Source organism: Perissodus microlepis, chromosome 10, assembly GCF_051167445.1.
Source record: "Perissodus microlepis isolate ML-2025 ecotype Zambia chromosome 10, ASM5116744v1, whole genome shotgun sequence".
NCBI lineage: Eukaryota > Metazoa > Chordata > Actinopteri > Cichliformes > Cichlidae > Perissodus > Perissodus microlepis.
The window spans coordinates 31108002-31133874 of record NC_140470.1 but is presented as its reverse complement, the minus strand read 5'-3'; the positions used below and the strand labels follow the sequence as shown (position 1 = coordinate 31133874).

General features: G+C 43.3%; 1 protein-coding gene across 4 annotated transcripts in view; it reads right to left on the bottom strand.

Moving 5' to 3' along the window:
- LOC146379654 (rho GTPase-activating protein 7) overlaps nt 1-25873 on the bottom strand; it is a 110294-nt gene continuing 84421 nt past the window's right edge. Inside the window, exons 2-17 of one of the 4 annotated variants that reach the window (XM_084940970.1) lie at nt 24426-24497; nt 24253-24334; nt 23013-23076; nt 21906-22483; nt 21619-21820; nt 20997-21377; nt 19224-19528; nt 17512-17685; nt 13280-13439; nt 12656-12854; nt 12305-12518; nt 8630-8744; nt 8314-8544; nt 7967-8196; nt 6995-7168; nt 1-3326 (exon numbers count right to left, since the gene is read on the bottom strand). In XM_084940970.1, coding sequence (XP_084797096.1) covers nt 3218-3326; nt 6995-7168; nt 7967-8196; nt 8314-8544; nt 8630-8744; nt 12305-12518; nt 12656-12854; nt 13280-13439; nt 17512-17685; nt 19224-19528; nt 20997-21377; nt 21619-21820; nt 21906-22483; nt 23013-23076; nt 24253-24334; nt 24426-24497 — 3290 coding nt within the window. In that variant the 3' untranslated portion in view covers nt 1-3217. Of the gene's footprint in view, nt 3327-6994; nt 7169-7966; nt 8197-8313; nt 8545-8629; nt 8745-12304; nt 12519-12655; nt 12855-13279; nt 13440-17511; nt 17689-19223; nt 19529-20996; nt 21378-21618; nt 21821-21905; nt 22484-23012; nt 23077-23290; nt 23436-24252; nt 24335-24425; nt 24498-25873 lie in introns of those variants that run through there. The other 3 variants (XM_084940969.1, XM_084940971.1, XM_084940972.1) reach the window with 3 other exon arrangements.

Here is a 25873-nt window from a genome sequence, read left to right as displayed (position 1 = left end):
CAGGCTTCCGCAGAGCCTCTGTTTTAGTTTATTCTTTTATTCTTTTGGGTGCTGCCACGCTGCTGCTGCTGAAGGACGGCGTTAAAGGTGTTTTGACAGTCGCCCCGGGAGGAGACCGCTCGCCATGCCACCGCCACCTCAGTAACACCTGCAGAAGCAATAACCCTCCTGCCTCAGTGGGAGAGACGATTATCATCACTCAGTCCTTTCAGCTGAAGTTTATTCCCTCTCCTTTATGTCTCGCGCTGGGTTAGAAGGACTGGGTGGTTTCAGGGCCTGGGAGTTGGTGACGACGTCTGTGGAGATCAAAGCTGCTGAACAACGTGCTCAGGTTCGGGATGGGGGCTCACCTGAGAAGTGCAGGTAAAAAGCAGGTGTCTGTACATACAGCCACAAAGATGCGATCTGTTTGTTTGTGTCGGCAGATTCAACTCCAATTTTCTTTATCATCTTCAGCATGACTTTGAAAAGTGAGGTTCTAGAGAAGTGGGATTGAGTCGTTTGAATTGTCTAGACCAGGGGTGTCAAACATGAGGCTCCGGGCCCAGAAAGGGCCGGCAAAGACTGCAGTCAGATTTGGAAAATGTTAAGGAAAGCATAAATGTTCAACTTTGCAGGACTCTGAGTAAATAACTGTAATTTAACTTGTTAAATCAACAGCTTTACTATTTTTTCAGCTTTTTTGGGTGAATTTTTACATTTGAAAATTAATGAATAACATGTAGATTTTAGCTTTAAAACGATTTCAGCTGAGAGGGTTGTGCATACTGAAGCATTACATCAATGCAAAAAATGATTTTCATAATTACCAAATAATTCGTTAAGCATTGTAATTTCATGTTTTATTTTCTTGTTGTGACAGATTCCCTCTTTATTCAACTGTCTCTTCTTTGTTTCCCAGTGTTGACGTCCTTCTGAAATCCTCGTTTCATAAGAAACTTTTCAAAACTTAAACTCTGTTCTTTACCTTCAAAGATAAAGTTTTACTTGTGTTTCTGGTTATATTTAAATTGCATGTATTTTGGCTACCACTGTGGGGCATGACTGTAGTCTGTCTTTACAGAGCACGTGTCAGCTTGAGTCCATTCTGGCGAAGTTATCATCCCACTGGACCCGTGTCTGCGTTTGTCTCAGGAAGGTAAGTCCAGTAATCTTTTAATCCTTTAACTCCAGTTTTGGTCTCCACCACCTCTTGAGGTATAAAAACCCCCCACTTGTATTACAGCTCAGTAAGAACATAGCAACAGAAAATGAAAGGAATTAATAAGTTATATATAGTAACCAAAGTATTACCCAAGTAAAAGCATAGTATTAACAATGAGTACATTTGGATTATGCGGTCCCCAACCGGGCCATGGACCGGCTCATGTCCGACAATATTTTCATGGACCGGCCTTTGAGGTGTCATGGATGAATACAACAAAATAAGACCAGCGTCAGTACCAAAAAAATAAGATTCATTCATAACACATGGGAAAAGACCCAGGGAAACCAAGTTAACGATTAAAAAAAAAAAAAAAACGATAAAAACCATACATTTCATACCCGAGCCTCAACTCTCGCGGCCCGGTACCAAACGACCCGCGGACAGGTACACGTTATTTTGTGATTTCTAGTCTTGGCTGGCTTCTTGAACCTTTGACCTGAGTTCATCCGAAGTTCAGCTCGTGATGTTTTGGCACCATATGGAAGAACAGACTTTTATGGAAATGAAACCGCCTGCAGGGACTTCTGTTTTCTCTCATTGTCTCTTTCTTACAAGCCTGTTTGGACCGGGGCACGACGTCTTTGCCCCGATGAGTATTTTTACTTCACGTTTCCGTCTTATCGCGTTCATCAGCAGTTTAACCATGTGATCTGAGAGATGAATCAATAAGATATGCAAATTAGACACGATTTGCATAATACATTGCATGTTTATGAGGAGGAGGAAGAGGTGAGGGTTGGAAGGTTTTTTTGGATCGCACTGCCAGACTTATTAATCTCTTGTGCTTCAGTGGCGCAGTGTGGCACCTCATCTTCACGCCGCCTGCTGTTTCCCCCGCCTCCCGCAAAATTACAGTCGGTAATCTGTTTGGCACTCAGACGAGTCACAGAGGAGAGAGAGGGGGAGAAATAACAACAGGAAGCAGGTTTGAGGAGAAATAAACATTTTAATTAGGTGTTTGGCAGGGATAGGTTTCACACACAAAGCCAGGAATTAAATAACATATCTGGATAGAACATTTGTATTCAGATGTACTTTAAATAATCTGATATAGAATTTAATGACTTTTTCATGCAGTATTCGGGTCAAGCAGGCTTTAAAAGCAACACTCGAAGATCTGTACAAGAATAAATACAAAGTTCAAAAAATATCCTGGAGTTTGGCCTCCGAGTTTTCACCACCGCGGCGTCGTCCCGTGTAGAGGTAGATATCGCTCGTCTGCGAACCGTCACAGGAGCGAATTCAGAAGTTCCGGTGATGGCAAAAAGTGTGTGTAGGCATTAGAAAGTCCACTTTGTTACAGGCACCACCGCCCTGCAGTCACCGCCGAGCTCGAGAAAGACGATTTGCTCGTCTCTCCTCAGATTTTTCCCGATTGGTTTAGCCGGACCGTCTCTAGAACCGTCGAGCCGACTTCACAGCTTTCGATGTCCTTTTAAGGCGTTCAGGACGGCCGCACGTCGTTCCTTTTCTTTGTTCTCGGTCACAGGTTTGATACAGCAGCCGCTCTCTGGTGGCTGAAAGTCTGCTTCCTGATGTTTTCTGTCCTCGCTTCCTGACTTTGTCCCGGCAGCTTCCCCTGCCTCCTTCTCTTCCTGCCGGTGATGCCATTATTCCAGAAGTCACACTTGCTCCTTTTTTTCCTCAAAGTCAAACCAGCCTCAGCTTTTTCACCCTCCCATCAAAACGTCCTTTGTCAAAGCTCGCCACGCTTTGCATTTTTGTGTGTCTGTGTGTGAACTCGAGTGTGAAGCGTAACAGGCACAGCAGGGAGTGCAGAGGTGCTGCTGGCAATCCGCAAGGTCACCCACAGTAAAAAGCAAACATATAGAGAAAACTCCAACGGCAGAGTTTTAAAACTTCCAGAAAGATGCAGGACGGCGCCGGTGCGGTCCGCCCCGTTTCGTCCTGCATTCTGCTCGGTTTGCAGTTCAACCAGACGTGAAGAAGAGGAGGAGGAGGACGAGGAGGACGAGCGCTCCAGATGAGCCTGACTTTCTCTGCATGGGCTCATATCTTTGTTTCTTTGTACTCGGCTCTGAAGGAGTCTTTGATGGCCAGCAGACCGGAGGCCAGGCGGAGTCCGCTCACCTTGCTGTGCCACTCGTGCGACCGACCCCTGGAAGATAAAACACAGAGGAGGTGTGTCAGCGGGAAAAAGGTGGGAGAGGGGAACTATTACACCATTACAGGCACACAAATGTCTCCGCACGACAACACAAGTGACATCATGTCTGCTGCTGTTCATATTTGTAACCTCCTGCGTTTTGCCGCCACAGCAGGACCAAAACACAAGTTTACGATTGTGTCGGATTTCAGGGAGACGCAGCAGCAGTTTGAAAAGATGACACTCGAAAAACATGCTCCTAAATCAGCTCTGATGAGGTTTCGCCTGAGTGGCGACACCTGTTGTTCAGGACTTACACTGGTGTGCTGCTTCAGTCTTCTGATTTTGAACTCAAGTCTCCATCAATGGCTTTAGATCAGGATTCACATCAGGATCAAAAATAGCTTCAAAAATGTGGAATAAAGGCTGATACACACCGAGCGCATTAGGAACAAACGTGGAACTCAGAATTTTACAGCTCAAACTTGTCGTGTGACGTGTGGACACACTGAGCTCGCTGCAAAAATAAATAAATAAATAAAATCAGAAAAGCCAAGCTTGATCTAGAGAAAAAATAAAATTAATCCAATTAAATAGACCGAAAAATCATTTTAACACAAAAGAAATGGGCACATTTGTCGGGTGTGTAAAGGCCTTAACAATAAGTACTGACGCCATACTTAAAAAAATGTAGTTTCAGTTTCACAATTTCATCACGTTTATTAAAAGCTGAGAGATGGAGGCCTGCAGGACTCAAAAAATCCTTTTGGATTTTGAAACCCCAAACGACTGGATCCTGGGATCGGTTTGGGCATTTTCTATCGCTTTATCCCAGAGGATTAAGTTTTAATATCTTTTAATATCTAACGACTTTTTTTTAAAGCTATATTTTGCAAATGACTTATCGGGGCCCACCTGCAGTACCTGCGTAGGCCACCGGGGGCTGCAGTTTTAGCCAGAGCACAGAGGAAGTACTGCCCCCTTCCGTTTTTTTAGACTGTTAATGGACGTATTTCATTGCTGGATTTGTTAAAGCTTGGACTCAAATGAGCACCAAGACTGTTTCGAATGTTGGTCAAATGTTTTATGGTCTTGGTTTGTTTTTTTTAGTCAGGGGTCAGTGCAGGAAGCATGGCAAAAACTCAAAAGTCGCTGTCCTTATGTCTGAGAGCTTTGGATGAGAAGACAAAGAAGGTAGTCAGAGATTTTGACTGAGGTATGAAGTCCCTTAAATACATTTCTGCACTTCTTGTTTAGAAGTTCTTCTATTCAGGCTCGTAATCTAAACCTGAGTAAGAACAGGTGGATGGTAACAGAGCATCTGAGCTTCAGCCTGAAAGTCCATGTTGCTTTCCCCGCTCCCTCCCTCCTCTCGTTGAGGCTGTAACGTGTTTAATTTCCTCTGGAGGCGATAGGATCTCTTTCACAGCCCTGTACTGTAAGAAGCCCTGCTGACCTTGATGCAGTGGATCTATTGTCTTGCCTTCAAAGCTAACAAGCACTTAAAATTAATGCCACAGCAAATAAGCCCGAGACAGGCTGGCGCATCACAGATGTTTAGATGAGAGGAAATTAAAGGCGAGAGGAAGTTGGACAACGGGAAGAGTGAAGGCACTCATCCCTCTGGGCGTTTTCACTTCTTTCTTACGTGATCACTCTTGCGTAACAGGAGCGCGAGCGGGCCGATGTTTGCCTGGAAATGAAGCTGATTTCGCTTCTGTATGCGCTCTACGTCGCTCTGGATAACAGTTTCGGTTTCACAGGCGGCTCTTTATTCAGCACGTACTCATCAGAAACAGACGCGAGTGTGTGATTGTGCGCTTCTTTTCACTTCAGTCGTAATGGGCCGACTGAAAAGCCTGCTGAGATAATCACACAGTGAGAGATCAAACCCGTCTTTGCTGTTCTGTCCTCCGTCTCATGTAGCAAATCACCTTTTTCACTCTTTGACTGGAGTTCATTTTCTCACATGGCGACGACATTCAGGGAAAATTAGGAAATCAAAAGTGAAACGGTAGAAAATCCTGACAAATTGCATCTTTGAAATTTTATTTGTGATACTTGTGTCTCTATGGACAGCATTGATTGGTCTGGTCTTCATCAAAAACTGGATGCAGTTGTAAAGACATGTTTCTGGTTCCAGAGGATACATCCTGAGCTTTGTGTAGAAGCTTTGGTGTATAACGGTTTTCTGGGAGCAGTGGTGCAGGTTTTCCACCTGTAGGTTCATGTTACTTATTTTGTAGAGCTGTTCATGGTTCCCAGGGGATGTACCCTATTCTCACCTATGGACTGCTATGAAACATGTGCAGAGATGTTTCCCGAAAGAATGATCATAATCACGTTGGCATTATGGATTCTGCTCGACACTGCTGTCATAGCTACCGCGCCAATACTACACGCAGAAATGAGTCCATGACACCAACGTCAGTGTGGTAATTCCTCTGGGAACCAAGAACAAATCTACATGGCAGTCCGTCCTCAAGGATGGAGCAATATTCAAGGATACCTATTGTAAGCAGCTGAGACATCACTTCTGTCGTCACATTTAGGACACCGGAGCAAGTGGGATGCATCCTCTTGGAACCACGAAGACCTGTTGCAGCTGTTTAATGCAATAAAATAAAAACTATTGGTGTTTTTGTAATTTTTGAATCCACTGCAGGAGGAAGGATGAGTCACCATTACATTTTTGAGATGGTCATGGTTCCCAGGGGAGTTATTGTACCTAATTTTGTGTCTTATTTTATTCCCAGAGCAGTGCCACAGTAGTTATCGAGACTTTATATGGACAAAAGAACTGTACCACGTGCACATTACGCCTATGGAAACCCACGCAACGAAGCTCCTGGTGCAGTTTCTGTGATGATGTTAATGCCAGATGAGATTTTGAGCCCTTAAAACATCCAAATTCAAAGATTAAAAGGTGTGGCCCAGTTCTTTTTTCCATCTATGAAATCTTGTGGAGCTGTTCGTGGTTCCCTGAGGATTTATTATAGTAATTACAATCATTTATAATGTCTCGTCAGGTACAGGATAGATCACCATTGCTTCGTTTGTGAAGGATCAATAAAAAAAAAAAATGAAATGGCTCGACCAGATCAAACCTGAGAGCTTACATATGCGCAGGATTTTGGCAGAAATGTGCCTCCTACACACTGAATCGGTGTCGCTGCCTACAGCACCTTCCCGTGTAGTTCAATGTCAGGGATACGAGAGCGCCACCGCCACCTGCTTTCTGTGGCACGGAGGGCTAGTTTCATTTAATCAGCATAGACAAATGGAGCTGCAGGGCTCCGCCGAGAGTCAGCCTGATCACGTAAGCAGCAGAAAATCTGCAGCAACTTAGTTTCAAAGGGCATGAATCATGAGGAGGAGACCTGCTCCTCCTCCTCCTTTTTCTCATCTGCTCACCTACAGGGAGGAGCTGCAGATGGGTGCTGGCAGAGGTCAAAAACACAGAACGGGCTCAATTAAGAGAGATAACATGGACTAAGCGCTCTCTCTAGATATTTCTTTTAATAGGCTTCTCACGGCCTTAAACCCTCTCGGCCTCTTTGTAGTTGCTGCACAATTCACCCTTCAGCCTTTAAACTTAAAGGACCGTTTGGCCACTTTACTGTAAACAAATTTAAATGCTTTCTACTTCCGGCTCAGATCAGTTTAAAACGTCTCCTCACCTTGTATCTGTGCGACAGAGGTGTGTCAGTCGGGTCTTCCTGATTCCTGTGGGCTCCAGCAGGTAGAGGCAAATGTGGGTGTGGACCCTGATCCCCTCCGCCAGCACCTCGGGGAGTTCGGTAGACACAGAGGAGAGGTACGTCAGGCCGGAGGACGGGTCTGCCTGCCACATCCTGAGGAGGGAGCGATTCATGTTACAAAGTTCAAAACTGCTCCCACAACATTATTTTTACTGTGTGGAATAATCTGCCGCTGTCCGAGTGATGCTTGTCTTGCCGTTGACATCTAAACTAAGCAGCCTCTCAAGCAAAAGGACTCAGTCACACAAATCCTCCAACCAAACTACCATCACCCTTCTTTGTGCTAAATATCATTTTTATTTCATTTCTGTTGAATATGTGTTGAAAGTCCTGTAAATAAATGCAAATTTGCCTCAGTGTAGGCCATCAGCTGGGGAAGTTCAAATAGACCCCGACCAGCTGCTTCCAGTGTTTTCCCTCCTTCTAACAAATGAAACTATTTATTTTTTAAAGATTGACGTTTTCATTCGAAGCCCACGGGTCCTCACAGCCACACTAATGTTCTGGTTGGGTCTCCGTGAGGGATTTGGTGAAAGTAAAAGACCTCGTTTGGATGCATTATGCAGAAGTGGTGATTTTTAGTTCTTAGTCAGGGTAACTCTGAGTTCATGCTCACAGCACTCACAGCGGCAGGGGAGTCTGAAGGTGCACCAGCGACGCGGGCCGACTGTAAACACAGATACTGTCACGTCTCATCTGACTTCAGGCTCGGATTAAAATTTCATCAACCCCCCCCATTCAAACCTCACGCACACAAAAAATATGCTTTGTTTCAGTGTAACTCAAAGTGACACTTTGAGGGTACTTTCAGCTTCAACTCCCCCGTCCTCCCCGCTCCGTACAGCTCAGCAGGTCGAGGCGAGCGCTCGCGGGCTCGCTGTGGCTCATTACCTGATTAGCAGGTGCTCCTGTAGGGGCTGCGAGCCCAGGCCGTGGCCTTGGCCCTTAAGGAGGTAGCGGTAGACGTCTGCGTCCTTGGACAAGGTCTGGATGACGGCGGCCTGATGAAGGCCTTCCTCCCACAGCTGCTGCTGCCTCAGCAGCCGGTGGAGCAGCTCCCCCTGTGCGGCGTCCACCTCCACAGAGCCTCGCCACATCCACAGCGGGCAGCCATCGTCCATCTGAAGATGAGCAGAGATGATAAATTAGAGGCCGGCCTTAAGGTTAATTTCGAGCCTTCATAGTGCGACACAGAAACCGCGTGGTGATGTCACTTCCTCCGCCCCCCCCACATTCACCTTCTTGTAGGCCAGCTCCACGTGATCTGGAGCCGGGTGGCTCTCCCAGCCTCGGCTCTTCTCCCTGGCCTCCTTCAGGAGTTGCTGGGTGCTCAGCTGCAGTTTGCGCCTTCTCTCCTCCAAGTCCTCCTCACCGCCGCTTTGACTCGAGGTAACCAGGCCTCCTCTGGACTCCTCAGTGAAGACGTCATCACTGGCGGTTTGACTCTGGCCGGGCCAAAACTCTGGAAGCTGCAGAAAGATGATTTAGATCTTTTAATCTCTCAAAAATGCATTTTCATGCTTATAAACGTCCTTTGCATCGGGTTGGTGGTACCTGGAACAGTCTCTGGACCTCGGTGATCATGTTAGCCAGGCCCTGGGTGGCGGCCAGGTTCTCGCTCAGGTCTCGCTGATCCGGGCGGCCGAGGCTATACTTCCTGTGACCGGACCTACAGCAACGACACCACAGGAGCAAGTTCAACATCCTGTTATCATCTCCTATTAGAGGAGTACTTTAAGTACTCGGGGTTGGTCACCGAGAAGAAAGTTGGTTTTCCTTCCCAACTGTTTTTTCAGCAGGAATAATCCTTCCATAATGGTTCCCTCACTCTGATCCTCCACCCAGCATCATGCCGTCAAAGCTTCTTGTTTTAAACTTTATGCCTCTGTCAGATTACAGTCATCAGGTTTTAAAAACCGTTTTATTCATTTGGGTTTGTTTTATGGAGGAATATGGTCAAACTGGCAGGAAGATTTGTAGATTTCAGTCAAGTTCTTGTTTGGGGGCAAAAACATTATGAATGTTATTATCAAATTAATTGAATGCCTTTTTTTAACAAGCCACAGGAACCCTGCAACTCTATGCTTTTTGTTTTTTTGGGGACGTGTCAGCGTCACAGCGCTTCAGGCTTTGTGCATATATCAGGAATTACCACCTTCAGAAGGTCATGTTTTCTGGAAAACCCTTGAACTGAACCGACTGAGGCTGACTGGATGTATTCACAGAAAGTTCAAGTTGTTTTAGTTTGTGGCGGATAAGAGATGAGCTGCTTTTTTTCTTTTTTAACTGAGAAATTACACGGTACTTCCAGCAACCCCAGCTGGTCAGATGCATTAAAGAGAGTATAACTCTGTGGGAGTGGTGAGTTCTGTCAGAGCAGAAACACCAGATGAGATTTCATAGATCTGTGGGAGCGGCAGTCTCCCCCCACCCCGAGTTATTGTTCCCAGCACAAAGTGTGACATGATTTCTGACGGGCCGGGACTTTAGCTCGAGGGAGAACGGGAGGCACAAAGTGCTGATTGTGTCACTTCCATCATCCGTCCCGTCAGCCTGAAGGGAGGAAAAGAGGCAAAGTGGAAAGAGGAAGAGGTGGAGATGAAAAGGAAAGGCAGGGAGGGAGGAAGAAGGTAGAGAGAGGAAAAGCTGAAAGAAGGGTGATTACACGAATGAGAGACGAAAGAGGAGGCAGAGGAGGAGATATATGAGGAGAGAATGAGCGGAGCGAGGGTGGAGAGAGAAAGGAAGGCTGACAGACAAAAAACAAAGGGTGAGGGGGGACGCTTATTTGTGTAGCGCCTTTCAACAAGACGGCAATTCAAAGTGGCTTATGTAAAAAAGGCTGAGAGAAAGTTAGAAAAGAAAAGAGAGATAAAACTTACACAGCAAGAGAGGACTGACAGTTGTTGTAGGTGTCAGCTGTTCCCAGAGTTTCCTCCATTTTCATGGAAGAAACCGTGAACATGCAAATGTTTCCGTCATGTTTACATCAGTATCGCGCCAAGAAAGGAGAAGCCTCTCAGTTTATTAAAAAACACAACAACAAAGAAACTGACTTTTTTAGTCTCAGCGTGAGGCTCGTCTCATGTTTCATCACCGACACCGGTCCAAAGATGCCCTAAATAGCAACATGCAGCTTCACTGTTTGACTTCCTGAAGGTACAAACCAACAGTTCGTCCAGCCTAATCCTGGTTTAACAAAACTAACAGGAGCTAACGTGGTTCAAAAGAGAGGCTTGATCAGGATGCAGTGTTGCCACCTTAGTGACTTAGGCTACGTTCACACTGCAGGCGAAAGCGCATCAAATCCGATTTTTTTTGACCCTATGCGACCCATATCCGATCATGCTATGACAGTGTGAACGGCACAAATCCGATATTTTCAAATCCGATCTGGGTCACTTTCGTATGTGGTTCTGAATCCGATACATATCTGATGTTTTAGAAAGCGACTGCTGTTTGAACGGTCATGTCGCATTAAATCAGTCTTTTACGTCACTGACACAAGACAGACGCCAATTATCAGCGCCCGATAAGACATCGTGAACGCTTCCTGGCCATCCGGTGAAACTGTTGGGAAGACAACATTGGAGAAACGTGAACATTTTATTTGTACTGTATAATCTGCAGATTCTGACAGAAATCTGCAGCTATCCTTTGAAGCACCGCTCCTCTAAAACAGCAATAAGGATCATTATTAGGTTATTTACATTATTATGTAAATAACAAAATAACTTAAAGCAAAAATTGGGAAACGTGAAGTCCGAAGTCTTTATATTAAGGTCATCAGTCAAACAATACTGTTTGCTCTGGGTCTAAACAGAGCGCGTTGTGTGTGTGACGTCTTCTTTTGCGCATGCGCTTTGAGCGTTCACACTAGAGCACGTTTGCTGTCGCATTTTATTTGTAGTGTGAACAAGCAGACAAAAAAAATCGGATTTGATCAAAAAATCGGAATTGAGCATTAAGACCTGCAGAGTGAACGTAGCCTAAGTCACTATATTTAGTGAGTTTTCAGACCCCCTTAGTGACTTGTTTTCCTAAAAAGCGACTTTCAGAGCCTTAACTACAGCCAACAAATCACTGCTGAACGTTTGCATAAAAAAAAAAAAAGACAAAAATACATTTTCTCTCTAATACCGGACACGAGAATTCAAAAGCGGCACAAGCCAAGTCATGAGCCTTCTATACAATTACATTGGATCTTTCCTTAAAAAATGAACTCTAATACTGTTGAATATCATCTAGTTTTTCTGTTTTCTAAACCACATTCTCAATATGAAACAGATGAGCGGCAGAAAATCTACTTATTCATCTGACTGCGTGAAGCTGAGGTCAGATGGAAATCTGTGGAGCTTATGTAATAAGTTCTGTGTACACTCTGCTGACGGGTTTTCGCTAACAGAGAAGAAAAAGATGGATCAGATCCAGAAGTCATGAGATCTGTGAGAGCAGAGAGCTTCGGAAAACTGCCATCCAGCAAGGACAAAATGAGGAAGAAAAAGCGCCTCAATGAGCAACCTGCCCACTGTCAGATAAACAGGCACACATAAGGTAAACTGTTGGTTATTAGGGGTTAAAATGGTACCTACAGAGACTGCAAAGCCACCAAAATGATTCAATTATTTTAAAAAAATGTAAGATTTTTGAGAGACTTTGGTCTTTCACACGAAAAAGTCGAGGCTACTTTAGTTTGATCTAATTTGACCACAACAGCATTGACGTCGTCACCTCACGGACTTCTGAGCAGGAGGAAACGATGCTCGGTTTAATGTTTAAGGACACACAGGATGAGACGTGTCAGAAAATCTACTCCAGGCAAGATATCAAATAAACGATTTGCAGTAAATGGGCTAAAAGCTGCAAAACAAGCTGCTTAGCAGAGGAACAGCTCTCAGAGAAATCTCCCAGTTCTTCTGATCTTCATCTGCTTTCATTTTAGGCCAAAACCAAAGCAACACACAGACACACACACAGATACAGGCAGAGTGGACCCCACACCTCCAGCTCTTTATGTAACTGCTGTTAAAACTTGCATAACTCTGACAATGTGGGTCAGACGCCTCACGCCCTCCGTCTCTTTCCATATTGAGATTGTGTGACTCCTCACAGTTAGAGAAACGTCTGATGTCAATTTTTAAAAGACGCTTAGAAGACGCGATGAGGTAACCGATGCCTGCTGATGCCCCAGAGACACATTTTAAGACCGTTTTCTTGGCCTCGGCTCACCTAGCTGCATTAGCGTCCCTCTTCAGGGTGTTGAGGTGGAACAGAGACGGCGCCAGGCAGACGGCGAGGTTTGTGGGAGTCATCTGGTTCTCATCCACGCAAGCCACAACATCACTGAGGAAGTAGAGCAGCGTCCGCAACGCCTCCCTGTTCTCATCCGGAAGCAGCAAAATGGCCGCCTGAGCCGCGACCAGCTGCTGATCCTTTGGAAAATCTGCATGAAGAAGGGGACGAGATGCTTTTATGGCAAGATTAAAGTCCTTAAAGTTTCTCTTATTAAAGATGCATTTTAGGAAAGCAAACCATTGATCCCTCATGACAATCAATCAGAACTGAGTGTTATCTGCTCACATTGGTAAATGTGTAGGAAGGACTCGCAGAGTTTGCTGGTGAAAATTGGCTCGGGCAGGTCTCTGAAGAACTGCTTCACCATGTCGGCCACGTCGAAGGCGGACTGGCCCTCGAATGAAACTCCGTCTGGATCAGACTCCACCAGCTCACGGAGGTACTGGATGCGAGACTTCAACCCCGACTTCCGGAAGAGGCCCACCTGAGGGGAAGTAAAAGACTTTAAACGTTCTTATTGTCATGTTTTACACTATTGTACATGATTGCAGCAGACGCTTTTTCTTAACGCTTTCAATTCCTCTCAACTTTCAAGAAATATTCAACTGGAGTTAAAAATAGTAAACAACAACAACATTCCTACTACAAAAGTTAACGTACTGGAAACAAACAGTTAAAGTACTAAAAACTTTTATTTCATCAAACTAAATTTGATGAAATTGAATCAAATCACGATGCTTTGTGATTCCCAGTATCACCAAAAGCACATGTGGCCGTGAAACAATAAAAATATTGTCTCTTCAACTTCAATAAAACACAAATGGCCACCGAATAACACGGCACTCTGCATTTTTGACACAGCTTGTTAAACACAGCTTCTTCAATCCCTGCAGGTTTTTGTTGGTTTACCTGGTCCAAACAACTGGTCCTCAGGTAGACCAGAGCTCGGAGGATGCAGGGGGGGAGGGGTTCTCCTGTCTGCTGGGCACTGAGGAGTAGAGGAACCCCAAACACTTGTCGGCCTTTCACCTCCATCGGCCTGGTCTTCCTCGGGGGTTTGGGAACAGTCCTGCAGGCGAGAGAGAGGCCTCTGTTAGACAGTGAAATATATAATATATAAAAATCACAGACAAGTTATGGAAATGAATGTATACTCTGAAATCATTTTGCAGGCATTTCAAGAATGTGTAATCTCAACCAGTCGAGTGTTTGGGGGAAAAAAGGCAGTTTGGAAGTGTTTCCTTTTGAAGGGAGAGCCAAATAAACAGTTTTTGATTGCATAAGTCTCTGGTGGTTGCTAAAATATGTGTGCCATTCAAAGCAGCGCTGCAGGAAAAACATTCAGAAACCGTGGACGTTGATCAAAGAGATCTGAACTTTTGAAAGGACTGTTAAAGTTTCCTTGTGTTTCTGAACTGGTACCAGCATCCTTTTAATGACTGAATGATTGCCTTTTAGCTGGGAATTGTAGTGCTGAGTGCACTCAGAATAAAACTGCAGTCTTTTAATAGAAATTAAAGCTCTCGTCTTTTACTTGGCTCATTATCTCTAAAAGTTATAAAACCGTGTCTCGGCTCTGAAGCTTCCTCTAAAAGGACAAATGTCTTAGAGTTTTTCGACTCCCTTTCCCGTTCCTTCATTTTTCCTTGCAGCTTCTCTCGGAAACAAACCGGCTATTTTGAGCAAAGTGCCTCCGAGTATCAGGCGCCCCAATCAGCAGTTAATTGCCGTATTTTTAAATCATCAAGAGCTCGCTTTGGCATCAGTGATTAAATCAATGAAATGAGAAGACTTGATCAAACTGTTGAAGCCTGGAAGTGTTTTTCTTCTATTGCTGGAGCATTTCTCCCAACTGTGCTGAAGTGACAGAGCACACAGAGCTCCACTTATTAACTCTTTGTTATTAAGGCTGAAGGTAAGACTGACACCTCTTTCATATGTGTTCCTACGAGCGCCCATCTCTTTGTAGCCGGCTCCAAAAGTGGGTAAATCCCCAAAGAGTCCCGTATTTAAATATCCAAACTTACAGCAGAAACAGACCTGTTTACAGCCTGCTACCAAAACCTGTTTGGGTCTTTATGGATGGGGTGAAACATATCCCAACGCAGTCCCAACAACAGCATCGTCTTTATTTGGTTCGGCTAAAAGAGGAACATTATTTTCACATAATGTGAGTGAGAATAAGTAATTTAGACTTCAGAATTTGGGCCATTTTAAAACTCCGGTTTTGCTTCACAAATGTTAACTTGATGTTTTCTTCTGTAATGTCGTAGAGGTCATCTGTGCAATGCTTTCCTCCTTCCCTTCCATGCCGTTTATTAGACTTTTAACCCAGCGGAGCAGTTTGAAATGCCAAATTGGAGCGTAGGAAGCTTTCTTCCCCAACCTGCTTCCACAAAGGAATTTTTCCCTGTTATTCCCTTCAAACACACGTCTGATCCTGAAAATTAAAGAGGAATATCTACCAGGAGTAATTTCAGGAGGGTTTTCTGTTCCCACATCCAGCCTTATCTCATTGAGCATAACACCCATGACCAAAAACAAATTGGTTTTCTACCAAAGCATAAAACAAGCAGGTCACATGCTCACGGAGAGCACATAATAATAATAATAATAATAATAATAATAATAATAATAATGAAAACCTAAGAGCTCAGCAACGTAAACAAGCAGAATGTTTGAATGTTTTATTCAAATGAAAAATTAATTAGTCTCAGTTCTGAACGAGGGTTCACTCCAAAAACAGTGTAGGAGGCGAAACGCTGATCTCATTACAGCCATGTGTGTCAGTAATAAGTGAAGCCTTACATTTAAAGCATAAGTAAAGCTTGACTTTAACACTCCTAATAAACAGACAGGTATCTGTTTGTGTTTACCCTGTCCTCAGAACTTGCATGTTAAGCTCCGATAGCAACATTAAAAACACGACATACACTCCGACCACCTCAGGAAGGTTCAAACTGATTACACAAAAAAACTGAGCTAAGTTCTTCTACAATAAAATGACTAGTTTGATATAATTGGATGAACTTTATTCACTTTCTACTGAAAACTGAAATAAGATCAATACATTTAGGGCTTTATGATAAATATGTAGCTGCAACCTGGGCCCAAATTCTGCTGCAGGTCCCGAAGTCATACGATCACTGAGAGTTAAAAACGGTCTAAATCCTTTCATCTTTAATAAAATGATCAGCGTTGCTGCTTTACCAGGTGTAACAACTAAGTTTAACAGCCAGGCATCCATGAAAACAGAATTTATGAAATTTAATAGAGTTAAAAGTTAGCCGGAAGTTAGCTCGCTAGTTTCCATCTGAATATAATATAGTTGTATGTTCTGACTGAGAGATTTCCGAAACAAATTAAGACGTACAGCTCTGCTATCACTTCCAACATAAATAAAGACAGAAAACTAAACAGCAGTGACGTTTGTAGGGTTACTGAAGTCGGGCTAGCTGGTGTATAATGATGTGCTACATGATCGCTAGCTACACAGCTATGTTAGCATAACATAAACACAGTGAAGCTGGAGGATGAACGCCAACTTTTTTCCACCTGATAAAAGTTAACGTGAGGGTTCCCGAAGGTTAGGGACAAATGCAATCGCATGGCAGGATGCTGTAAACGGACCAAACTTTAGTCGGGAGAACAACTGACATAATCCATCCACAATACAAGGTTAGTCATTAATATACTGCTGCTGGGCTGGGCTGGAGTTACATCGTAAGGTTTTAAAAACTGAGCTTTAAAATGATTAACGGTAATAAAACCGAGAGAGGCCGACAGTGATCACTGGCTGTTTTTAGGGGCTTGTTGAGATTAAATAGAACAAGCTACAAAGCATTAAAACATGTTAAAAACACAACAGCCTTAATAAACAAAGAGTAGAGTGAGCCCCGAAGGAGGATTCATCACCTCATCACTTAAAGACCAGATAGGTAGCTCAGCTTAGCATTAACACTGAAAACAGTTCCTGTAGTCGCCACTTGAGGTTACCTCCAAAAGCGAGTCAATCCCCTGTGACTTAACAACTTCACAATAAAAACAAATACGTTAGCACTAAATAGCAGGTGTTTCACGTGTACGGTACATAAGCGCAACTTAGCCTCTTTTACCCAGAGGTGCATTATTACGTTCACTTTGTGGGTTTTTTAAAATAATGTTATGGCCAAAAAAACCTCCCAATTTATCAAATGTGATATAAAAACTATATAATAAATATATCATCAAAATATATCATAAACAACATGATATAGCAAAAACATTTTTGTGGATTTTGTTATAAGGGTTATTACACATGTCAGAATTTTCTGGCTATTTTTTGACAGGTTGGGTCTTACATGGTTAAAATGTTTGTATTTTATTTATCCATTTAGTTTTGTCTTTTTCAGTTTCCTTTTTATTATTTTATTACTACAATTACATTTTGCTCTGTCTTACAAGCTATCAGTGGAGCACACAGAGCTACACGTACCTTCATGAAAGATGCTACACAAGTAAATTAAGACTGCTGATTTGTCTCATTTTAAACAGAATCTTTCTTAAACAGGGTCGTATACCTGTACCTACTGTTAAATTAACCCAATAAAATTCTAAGCTAAATGTTGAATTAGTAATTTAGCAATGTTGAATCTTTATCTGTACTCCTATTTGTAGTCATTTTCCAATTCATTTGGCGCAGCAGTATAAACAATGTAAATGTGTTGACCCTTTAAAAGGACACAATACAGCTCAAAATAAGCCACTGTGCATGAATGCCAAGTAGAAACAACTACAGATCACACTTTCCTTTAATTTCTCAGGAAAATAGACTCAAGGTGAGCCACTGGCAGTCCTCCCTGTGTTTTTTTTTTGGGGGGGGGGGGTTATTCCTCTTGAAGTGTGTTGTTGTTCTGTTTTTGTTTTTTTCAGATGAGGCAAGGTTGCACCTGAGCAATGAATTATGAATGACTTTTCTAAATTGGCTGCCTGAAATATTTACCCTCCACCCGCCCACCTGTCCTCCTTCCCACAGTTGTTTCCTTGAAAAAGTTTCTCCTCACATCTGTGGACTTTTCTCACCTTCTCGACCTCCGCTGAACTCCACTTTTATTTTCATGCATGAAATCACCCACTAAGCTCCATCCTTTCACACTTCTTACCAGTTCCAGCCCTGCTTGCTGGACGGGGAGTACTTGTCCATCAGAGCGGTGAGTTTGAGAAGTGACAGCTTCTGGAGCAGGAGGAACTGGGAGGCGGACTGGTTCTCCACGCCTGGACTGGAGGGCAGGGAGGGCAGGCTCTGCTCGCTGGACCAGAGGAGCTGTTGGCTCACCCTGCTGGAGACACCGGAATAACCGTATCATGGCGTGAAGCAGCACAGTTGAAGGACCTCCTCAGAATCAGCTGCCTTTTTTCTGAATAACTTATGAATATTTGATGAAGCCATGAAGAAGCCCTCACAGTACATAGGGTGGTTGAAAAACACAAGCTCGGTTAGAAACTTCAGCCAAATCAGTTTTACACCTAATCCAAGGGAAAACTAGACATATTTTCTTTGATGTAGACAAACCTAAACAAGCATAATGCCCTGGATGTTTGCTCTGTTTTCTGATCATTCTCAGGAGAAAAAATAAAAAAAGAGCTTTCTGGGTAAACTTACAAGGGTCAGGCTCAAAACAGCTAGAACATAATAAAAGTCTTATTTTATATTACAGGCCCATCTTCTAGTTCTGATTCGTTCTGGGTCCAAACTATTTTCTACTACAGTCCTATTTACATTTTTTTCTTTTTAAAAAGCATCAGATTTTGGCCTTTAACTCTGGAAATATATAATACCAAGGCTTCATCAAAAATATTACAGCTATCAATACTCCAAGGGTCGGGTGGGAAGCACAGACTGATTTTCTAGATTATTATCCATGTATAGAAAACAAAACAGCCGCAAAATCATATTCAACTGCATATATGTCCAAAAATAAATGACTGGAGGTTAATTCTATAAATCACTTGTATAAATGCACTTGTTTGTAAGGCAAAGTCACAATCAAAATGTACAGCACCGAACTCCTGAGTATGGCACTAAGTCAAAGGAGTGTATCCCCTAAGGAAGAAATCACGTGTTCGTGTTTTAGGTTTCCCGCCTCTCATTCAGAAATTTTGGTTTATTGACTTGAAATTTTTAATTTGTTCTATCAAAGGTTTCAAATTTTTGCTTAGACCTGGCCAGAAATCTTTTTCTGAGCTTTGCCGTCAGAAAGAAATTATCCAGAAAAAAATGAGGTAGTTACTTCAGCTCTTCAAAGTTCATTATCATTATGAAACCTTAAACTTTGGCTGTGCTTAATGTGAACATCCACCCGTGGAACAAGATATATATGACAGAAAGTAGGAAAAAGCTGAATAGGCTGACAGGTGTATCCAGTAATGGGATATTTTAGTGGTGTAAAAAACACACTAGTTTGCAGTAACAGTGCACACACCCATATTGTTACGGGTACAGGAGAAAGAAGCAGAGCCCGTGAGCAAATACACTAATAGTATGGCTTACTTTGCATTACCTGAAAGGCTTCATAACTTTTTATTGCGCTATATCTGAAAACAAATATGCAGCATGAGGTTGCTGCTTTTATCTTTAGTGCCTGACATTAAATTCACTCTTACTTTGGTCGATGCCTGAGGGAGTAAATCCCCGTAACTGTCATTATTAACACTTGGCTTACACTCACTGTCTCCAGGGCTTCTCCAAGCATCCAGTAATGTCTGCACAGCCTGAATTTATCTTTTTTTAAATGACCCTGATCAGTTTTTACCAACACCTGTGAAACACTTTGAGTTATATAGCTTGTGAAATGTTGAATCACGTTACACTCACCTGCTCTTTCTCCGTCGTAATACGGCGTTCGACTCCAAGGTAACCTTCTCACAGTTCTCAGCCTCCTCCTCCTCTGAAAGCTGCACCTCCAGGTTGATATGGCTGGGCGAGGAGGGGCAGGGGGAGGCAGCAGAGGAGCCGTGAGCAGGTGAGTCCTGAGAGCAGGAAGAGGAGGAGGTTCTTTGACTGTCATCTTCAGACAGGTTTTCGGACCAGGAGGACACCAGTTGCTGGAGATCACTGATTTTCTCCAAAACGCTGTCCAGAGCTGAGAAAACGTCCTCACCTGCCAGCACTCGGCTCACCTGAGAGAGATAACGAGGTCAGAAGAATAACTTAGTTAACTGGTGTTCTGTTTAGTAGGTGAACAACAAGAAGGAGCCCAGATGGCAATTAATGTTTGGCCCACATATTCCTGTTTACTGTGGGGCCCTCAGATGCATAAAAAATGTACAAAGGAACTGAAGCAAGAGACAAAAGGTACAGTAATGGAAAGAACACCTGGCTGGAACCAAGCAGAGTGTTTTATTCTTTTAAATCAGTTTGGTTGGGGTGACCACAGCAAAAAGTACATTATTTACACCTTCTCCACCCTTCACAAACAGGAAGTATAAAGAAGGGAAAGCGACATGAAGACCCTCATTTATAACAGGTCAGGCATCACTAACAGCAGATGTAGATTTAACTGGGCTGGAGTCAGGTTGCAAAGAGGTTTGCACATGTTTTAAGCATTTTACAGCAGCTTTAATAGCAGAGATTGCTGGATTACAGCTGATACTAGACTCAGTTAAATGTATCTTCTGCAGCATCACTGCTGGAGCTTTGAAGGCACACTGTGGGATTTGCTGTGGGATCTGCAAAAATCACAAATAATGAAAATATCATGCAAACATTATTCTGCTGTATGACTTCTCTATCTCTCTCCTTTTTGTAAGTTAGCAGATTTTGTAATATTAAGGGTTTAATTTTGGGATTTTTCCCACACTCATGGAGCAGAAATAAAAAGCCATTTTCTAATTAATTCAGTAATATTTCTTATCTACTTTTACATGACTTCTAGATTTTGTCAGATTAGTTTACAACTTGATACCAAAGCTTAGCTTAGCAGAATTAATATAATCCATTACATTAACAACAATATTATATACTTTGATTGGAGATTTTATACTTTTTTGTAGAACTGCAGCAGAGCCAAAGGGGAACTGAGAGGGCGCCTCCTCCTGTTTTTACCCGTTTTAAATTTCATTTGAAGGTTTAATTTTAAAGCTTTTTTTCTATGAAAACACAATATAGTAAAAAATAAATGATGTCCTTATTTTCTACATATTACTATTTGGCTTAATATGTCATTTTGAAACTTATGTCTCCACCTGTAAGGGCATACAGTCCCATTTAGGAGTCCAAAAACAGCAATACAGAAAACACTGAAAAGTGGATGCATTATGCTCATTTCCAACTCCACATTTATTTCTTGGACTCTTCTACACTGGCTTTGTATGAGTCAAGCTTCAAAATAATCCTTCTTTGTGTCATTCTGGGTCGACAGTTCATCCTCTGTCTGAATAAGATGCAGTTTTTTCTTCCCCTTCGCTTTATGTCAATTTTCTTCTGATTGGCTGAACAAACATAAATTGAACAACAAGGTGGTTTGGCATCATATTAAGGATATTATTATAACCTTATTCCCCATCAAAGAAGAACGTCAGTGTAATATTATATAGAGTACTTATTTATTGTATAAAATAAAAATACTTTAACCGTGATTTAACCCACCTCTGACTCACTCATCCGGTCTGCATCGCTGGCGCTTCCACCGCTGCCGCCTTCACTTTCAGACAGCTGGTGGTGGTCAGGCACATTGTCATAGACGCTCAACCGGTAATCGAGCACAGGCAGTGGGCTCGGAACGTCGCAGGATGAGATGCTCCCGGTCGCCAGAGAAGAAATCCCATGGCATCTTGTCTGACGCGTCCGATAACCGTGGAAGCTCCCAGTCCTCCAGTTCACGGAGGTGTCATAGCTGATGGGTAATAGATTGGCGTGTTTGTGCGTGAGGGAGGCGGGAAAGGTCCCTGGTTTGTGTCCGTGGGGGATCGTGAAGACCATGTTCTGGTGGCTGTTGTTATTGTTGTTGTTGATTTGGTTCTTGTAGTCCTAGAAATAACGAGAACATTGGAGTCAGTAAATAAAGAAGAAACCTTTGCTGTTGGTAAGTAAGACAGATGGGAACGGTCTAATGTTTTAGGTTACATCACAATCCATTCAGAAATGGGAAACAAAAAGGATTTAATACATGAAACAGAGTCAGTCACGATACAGGTCTATATAGGTCAAGGTTAAACGGTTAGGATTAGATGAAATAAAAGGTTTGGAGGAATCTTGTCCATGCTCTGACCTCTGGTCCTGTGTGGTTCGTCCCACCGCCAACCACGGCGTTGTTGCTGGATCGTTTGCAGTTGCTCCTCACCCGAGTGACCGGGCTGGGCGTGCTGACGGTGCTGCTGCTCTCTGAGTGGCTGTTACTGCTGCTGCTGCTGCTGATGGTGTGAGGAGACGAGGGCGACGAAGAAGCATGACTGCTGGGCTGATCCTGCAGACTGGATACAATCAGGATGGTACAAGTTAAAGACACATAGGGTTAATGATGCTGGAGTCAACGCCGGGTAGGATGGACAGCCTCACCTTGACGTGCAGTGGAGCCCCTCCATCCTCTCTTCGTCTTGGACGAGAAGAGGCCTGCTTATAACACGCCAGGCCCGACCCCTGCTGCTGCTTTCACCTGATACCCCCTTGAGCCTCAGTTTCTCCATCTTCCTCAGCAATGTGGTGCACTTCCTCCTGGGTGGTTTCTCGGGGTAGCAGCTCTCGGCTTCGAGACTCATACTGGAGGATCCTCCACCGGGGGAGGGGGGTCCACTGAGAGAAGTATCCAGGGACGGGGTCTTGTTCGAGGACGAGCAGCGGGACGAGCTCCTGCTGTTCTCCAGGTCATCTGGGGTGCTTGCGGTGGTGACGGTGGAGCCATCAGTCGGCTCTCGCAGTCTCTTTTGGTGTTCTTCGTGGCCTTCGCTCTCAGTGCTGCTGGAGCTGTGGATGGAGCAGATATCATGGTGGTCATCGCATGTCGACACATCAGGCGAGTTGGGGGACAGTTGGAGGATATCCACGGCGGAGTCCAGGCGTCGCCATTGTCGGGTCCGCTTGTCGTAGGTCCAGTTGGGGCTGATGGCACAGAAGTCTTCCTCACCACTGTCATCTCCCTAGAAGAAGAAGATGATGATGGCCCATTCAGACAAACCCATAAAATGTTTGAAAACCACACAAACACACAACCATGGCCTGTTTTTAACAGCAAACCTGTACTGCACAGTTATGGCGTGGGATTTGAAAGGTGTATTTGCATAAGTTGCATCGTGGGAAGTGTAGAAGTTTTGTCCCTGACGCAACAGAAGGGGCCAAAAGTCAAAATATTTTCACGGTCTGTAGTGTTGATAGTGCTTTCCTGGCTTGAAAAAGCTATTTTATGTTTGTTTGCATGAATTTAACGTGACACCAGAGACCTCACGGCGATACAAGACAATAAAGACTCAGGCATGAAAAACAAATCAAACACTTCCTCTTAGAGAACGAAGCATCGAGCAGGAGGAGCGATCAGCTGATATCAGTGAATTCCAAGTGCGGCTTAAAGAGCAGATTTCATGGCGTGAAGCCCCCCTGCGTGGCGCCAGCCGCTCTGATATGAGCGCCCCGTTGCGTTCAAGTTACTCGCTGCTCACTCTCAGCACTCACCCTGCGTTTTGATCTCCGCAGCTCCAGCCTCATTTCCACGCATTTGTTTAAAGTGATTAACCTCCTGGAAGAGGAAGAGGAAGAAGAGTGAATGGAGGTTAAATGGCACACTGTAGCTCGTACTTGTTTATCAATACCTTCAGTACAGTTTCTATGAAACCAAAGACCTGTGGTTCAAACCTGAAAATCTGATTTAAAATATGACTCTTGGATCATGAGGCAGCAAGTTTAATGTCCAAACCAGGAGCATGAACGTGAAGAAAGAACTCTGTCTTTACCAGCACAGTTTAGCCCTTTAGCAAGGCACCAAACATCCAGCTTCTCTTGAATAACATCTAATCAGGCACAGATCACACTGTTGTTGGAGTGTTTGTGCTCAGTGTAAAAAAACCCTCGATCACTCTTGTAAACCTTAGGCCAGGGGTGCCCAATCCCAGTCCTCGAGAGCTACCGTCCTGCAGCTTTTAGATGCATCCCTACTCCAACACAGCTGAATCAAATGAATGGCTTGTTATCAGGCCTTTGCCAAACTTGATGGCATGCTGAAGAGGTAATCAAACTATTTGATTCAGCTGTGTTGGAGTAGGGATGCATCTAAAAGCTGCAGGACGGTAGCTCTCGAGGACTGGGATTGGGCACCCCTGCCTTAGGCTGTTGTTTTTATTTTCACTCCATATTTAGTCAGTTGCAGCTCAAAGACTGCGAGGCCAAAATAAAAAAATAAAACCTTGGGCTCTTTGGAGAAGAGACAGTCAGGCGAGTTTTGAAAAACAATTAGTCTTCATCTTCCAAACTGAATCTGAAAATTAAGAAAATTAAAATCCAGCAACAATAATAATGATGATATAAATTACAAAAATGCTACGCCCATTAAAGTTGTAGTAGTACTGGACCTGCCTGTAAATGAGTGCAGGATACTGAAACGTTAAACTGCATGTATTATAGTCATTTTCAGCTACATAGCTTCATATTATTACTTAACTATTCTTTCTTGCTGACATCATATAGTCCCAGAGTAAAAAAAACAACTATCTGATCCAGAGTGCTTAGAGGAGTGAACAGGGATTTTTTGTACCAAAATTTGTATTTGTACCAAGAAATTGAAATGCATCGATCTTTTTTGGTCTGTTACAATCTGATCGAAAAATACTTAAGAAGTTTGCTGCTGACTTTAAAGTTTTATTAACTTGCTGAAAGTTGTCCATAATATTGCATTACGCTCCCGCGTGGCATTCGTTACCTGCAGAGCGACTCGAGTGCATCCTTATCCAGGAAGTGGTGATCGCGCTTCACCCACTCGATGTCAATGGGGAATCTGCAGTCTGAAACACAGACAAGACGAATGGCACAATAAGACGGCGTCTGGGGTTACGCTCTGGTATCTTGGAGTTGACTGAACAGTCTCATATTTACCTTTGAATAACTGCACATACTGAGGGAAGCCGGCCGCTTGCAGCCAATCACAGGCCTCCTTGGCTTCAATCTCTGAAAACACAGAGAAAAGAAAACAACATTTGATTCAATTATAATCATTTCATGCTCCGCCCGCTTTAAGAGGGCAAATATTTGCACTTAATCAGCTGTCTGTTTATGAAGTTTAATTACATCTGCATTTGGAAGCAAAAAAAGAACATGAAGGGAGAAAAACTGGAAGCACGTTCAGGCTATTAATTAACTGTGACTCCTGGAAGAGGCCGTTTTAATCACTGCTAATTGGCTAAGAGTGGGGATGGGGGTTCTTCAGAGAGCGGGGAAAAGAGGTTCCTCCTCTTCAACTTCTTGCCATCTGTCACCTTCTTCCTCTGAGACTCGCTGCTATGGCTGGGCTCATCAACACACCAGCTCTCACACACTTCTCATTTTCTATTCAGACCATGACAAAGCTTGAACTTCACAGATAATACATCTGGAGTGTGTGCATCTTTGATTTAAGCTTTCCATATCCCACATATAAATACGTCTGGTTTTAATTGGCAGTCCCGACACAGGGTGAGTCTGGTTGCCTAAAACCAGCCACAAGTCGTATATGGACCAGCTGTCAGGTGTTTGGGCCACATCTGGCTCAAATAACACTTGTCAAGGCTGGCTCATAATGTTTAGGCTACATCCAGTCCACATTAAACTTCCTGCAACCCATGCTAGAACCACCTCATTACGTTCAGCTCATTTGGTCAACACAACATTGTTTAAGTGAGCCATCAGTGCCAAAAGAAGCCCAGATTAGGCACAGGTTGTACTAACTCTAAAAAATGAGCTGCCAGTGACATTAGGTGTGTTGATTTAATATTATCAGATACCAAAATATAATGGGTTCTAAATGATAAATATTACTTAGCAGCAAAATGTGCTATTGCAAATATTTAATATGGTTAAACACAGTTTAGCTAGTTAAAAATAAGCGAGTTTTGCAAACGACATGACAAATTCATTTAGTGGGGGCTAGCAGCATACAACTAGTAGCATTAGCTACTAGTAGCTAATATCACAACCAAGAATGAACATGTCTTTGCCTTAAAAGGTAATTTTCAGCAGTCCCACAGAAAACCTTGACATCAGAGAAGGTCATTAGCAATACGATGTGTCCTCCAAAATAGTTAGCTTTAAAACAAGGACAGTTAAGCTAGTTCAGTGAATGTCTGTAGGTTTGCAAATAAACACAACAAATCCCCTTTAGTGTAAAGCTAATGAGCTAGTCAAGAGTCTCAAAACGTATTACTTTTGTAAAAGGATAAAAAAAATTTTGCACTCTTTTTACTAACACGTAGTAGCAGTGTTGCCAACTCCTCAGTAAGGAAAATCGCTATTGGCTGTCCTAAAAGTCGCTAGAAGTTGCTACATGACGTCATCGCCTAATTTGCATA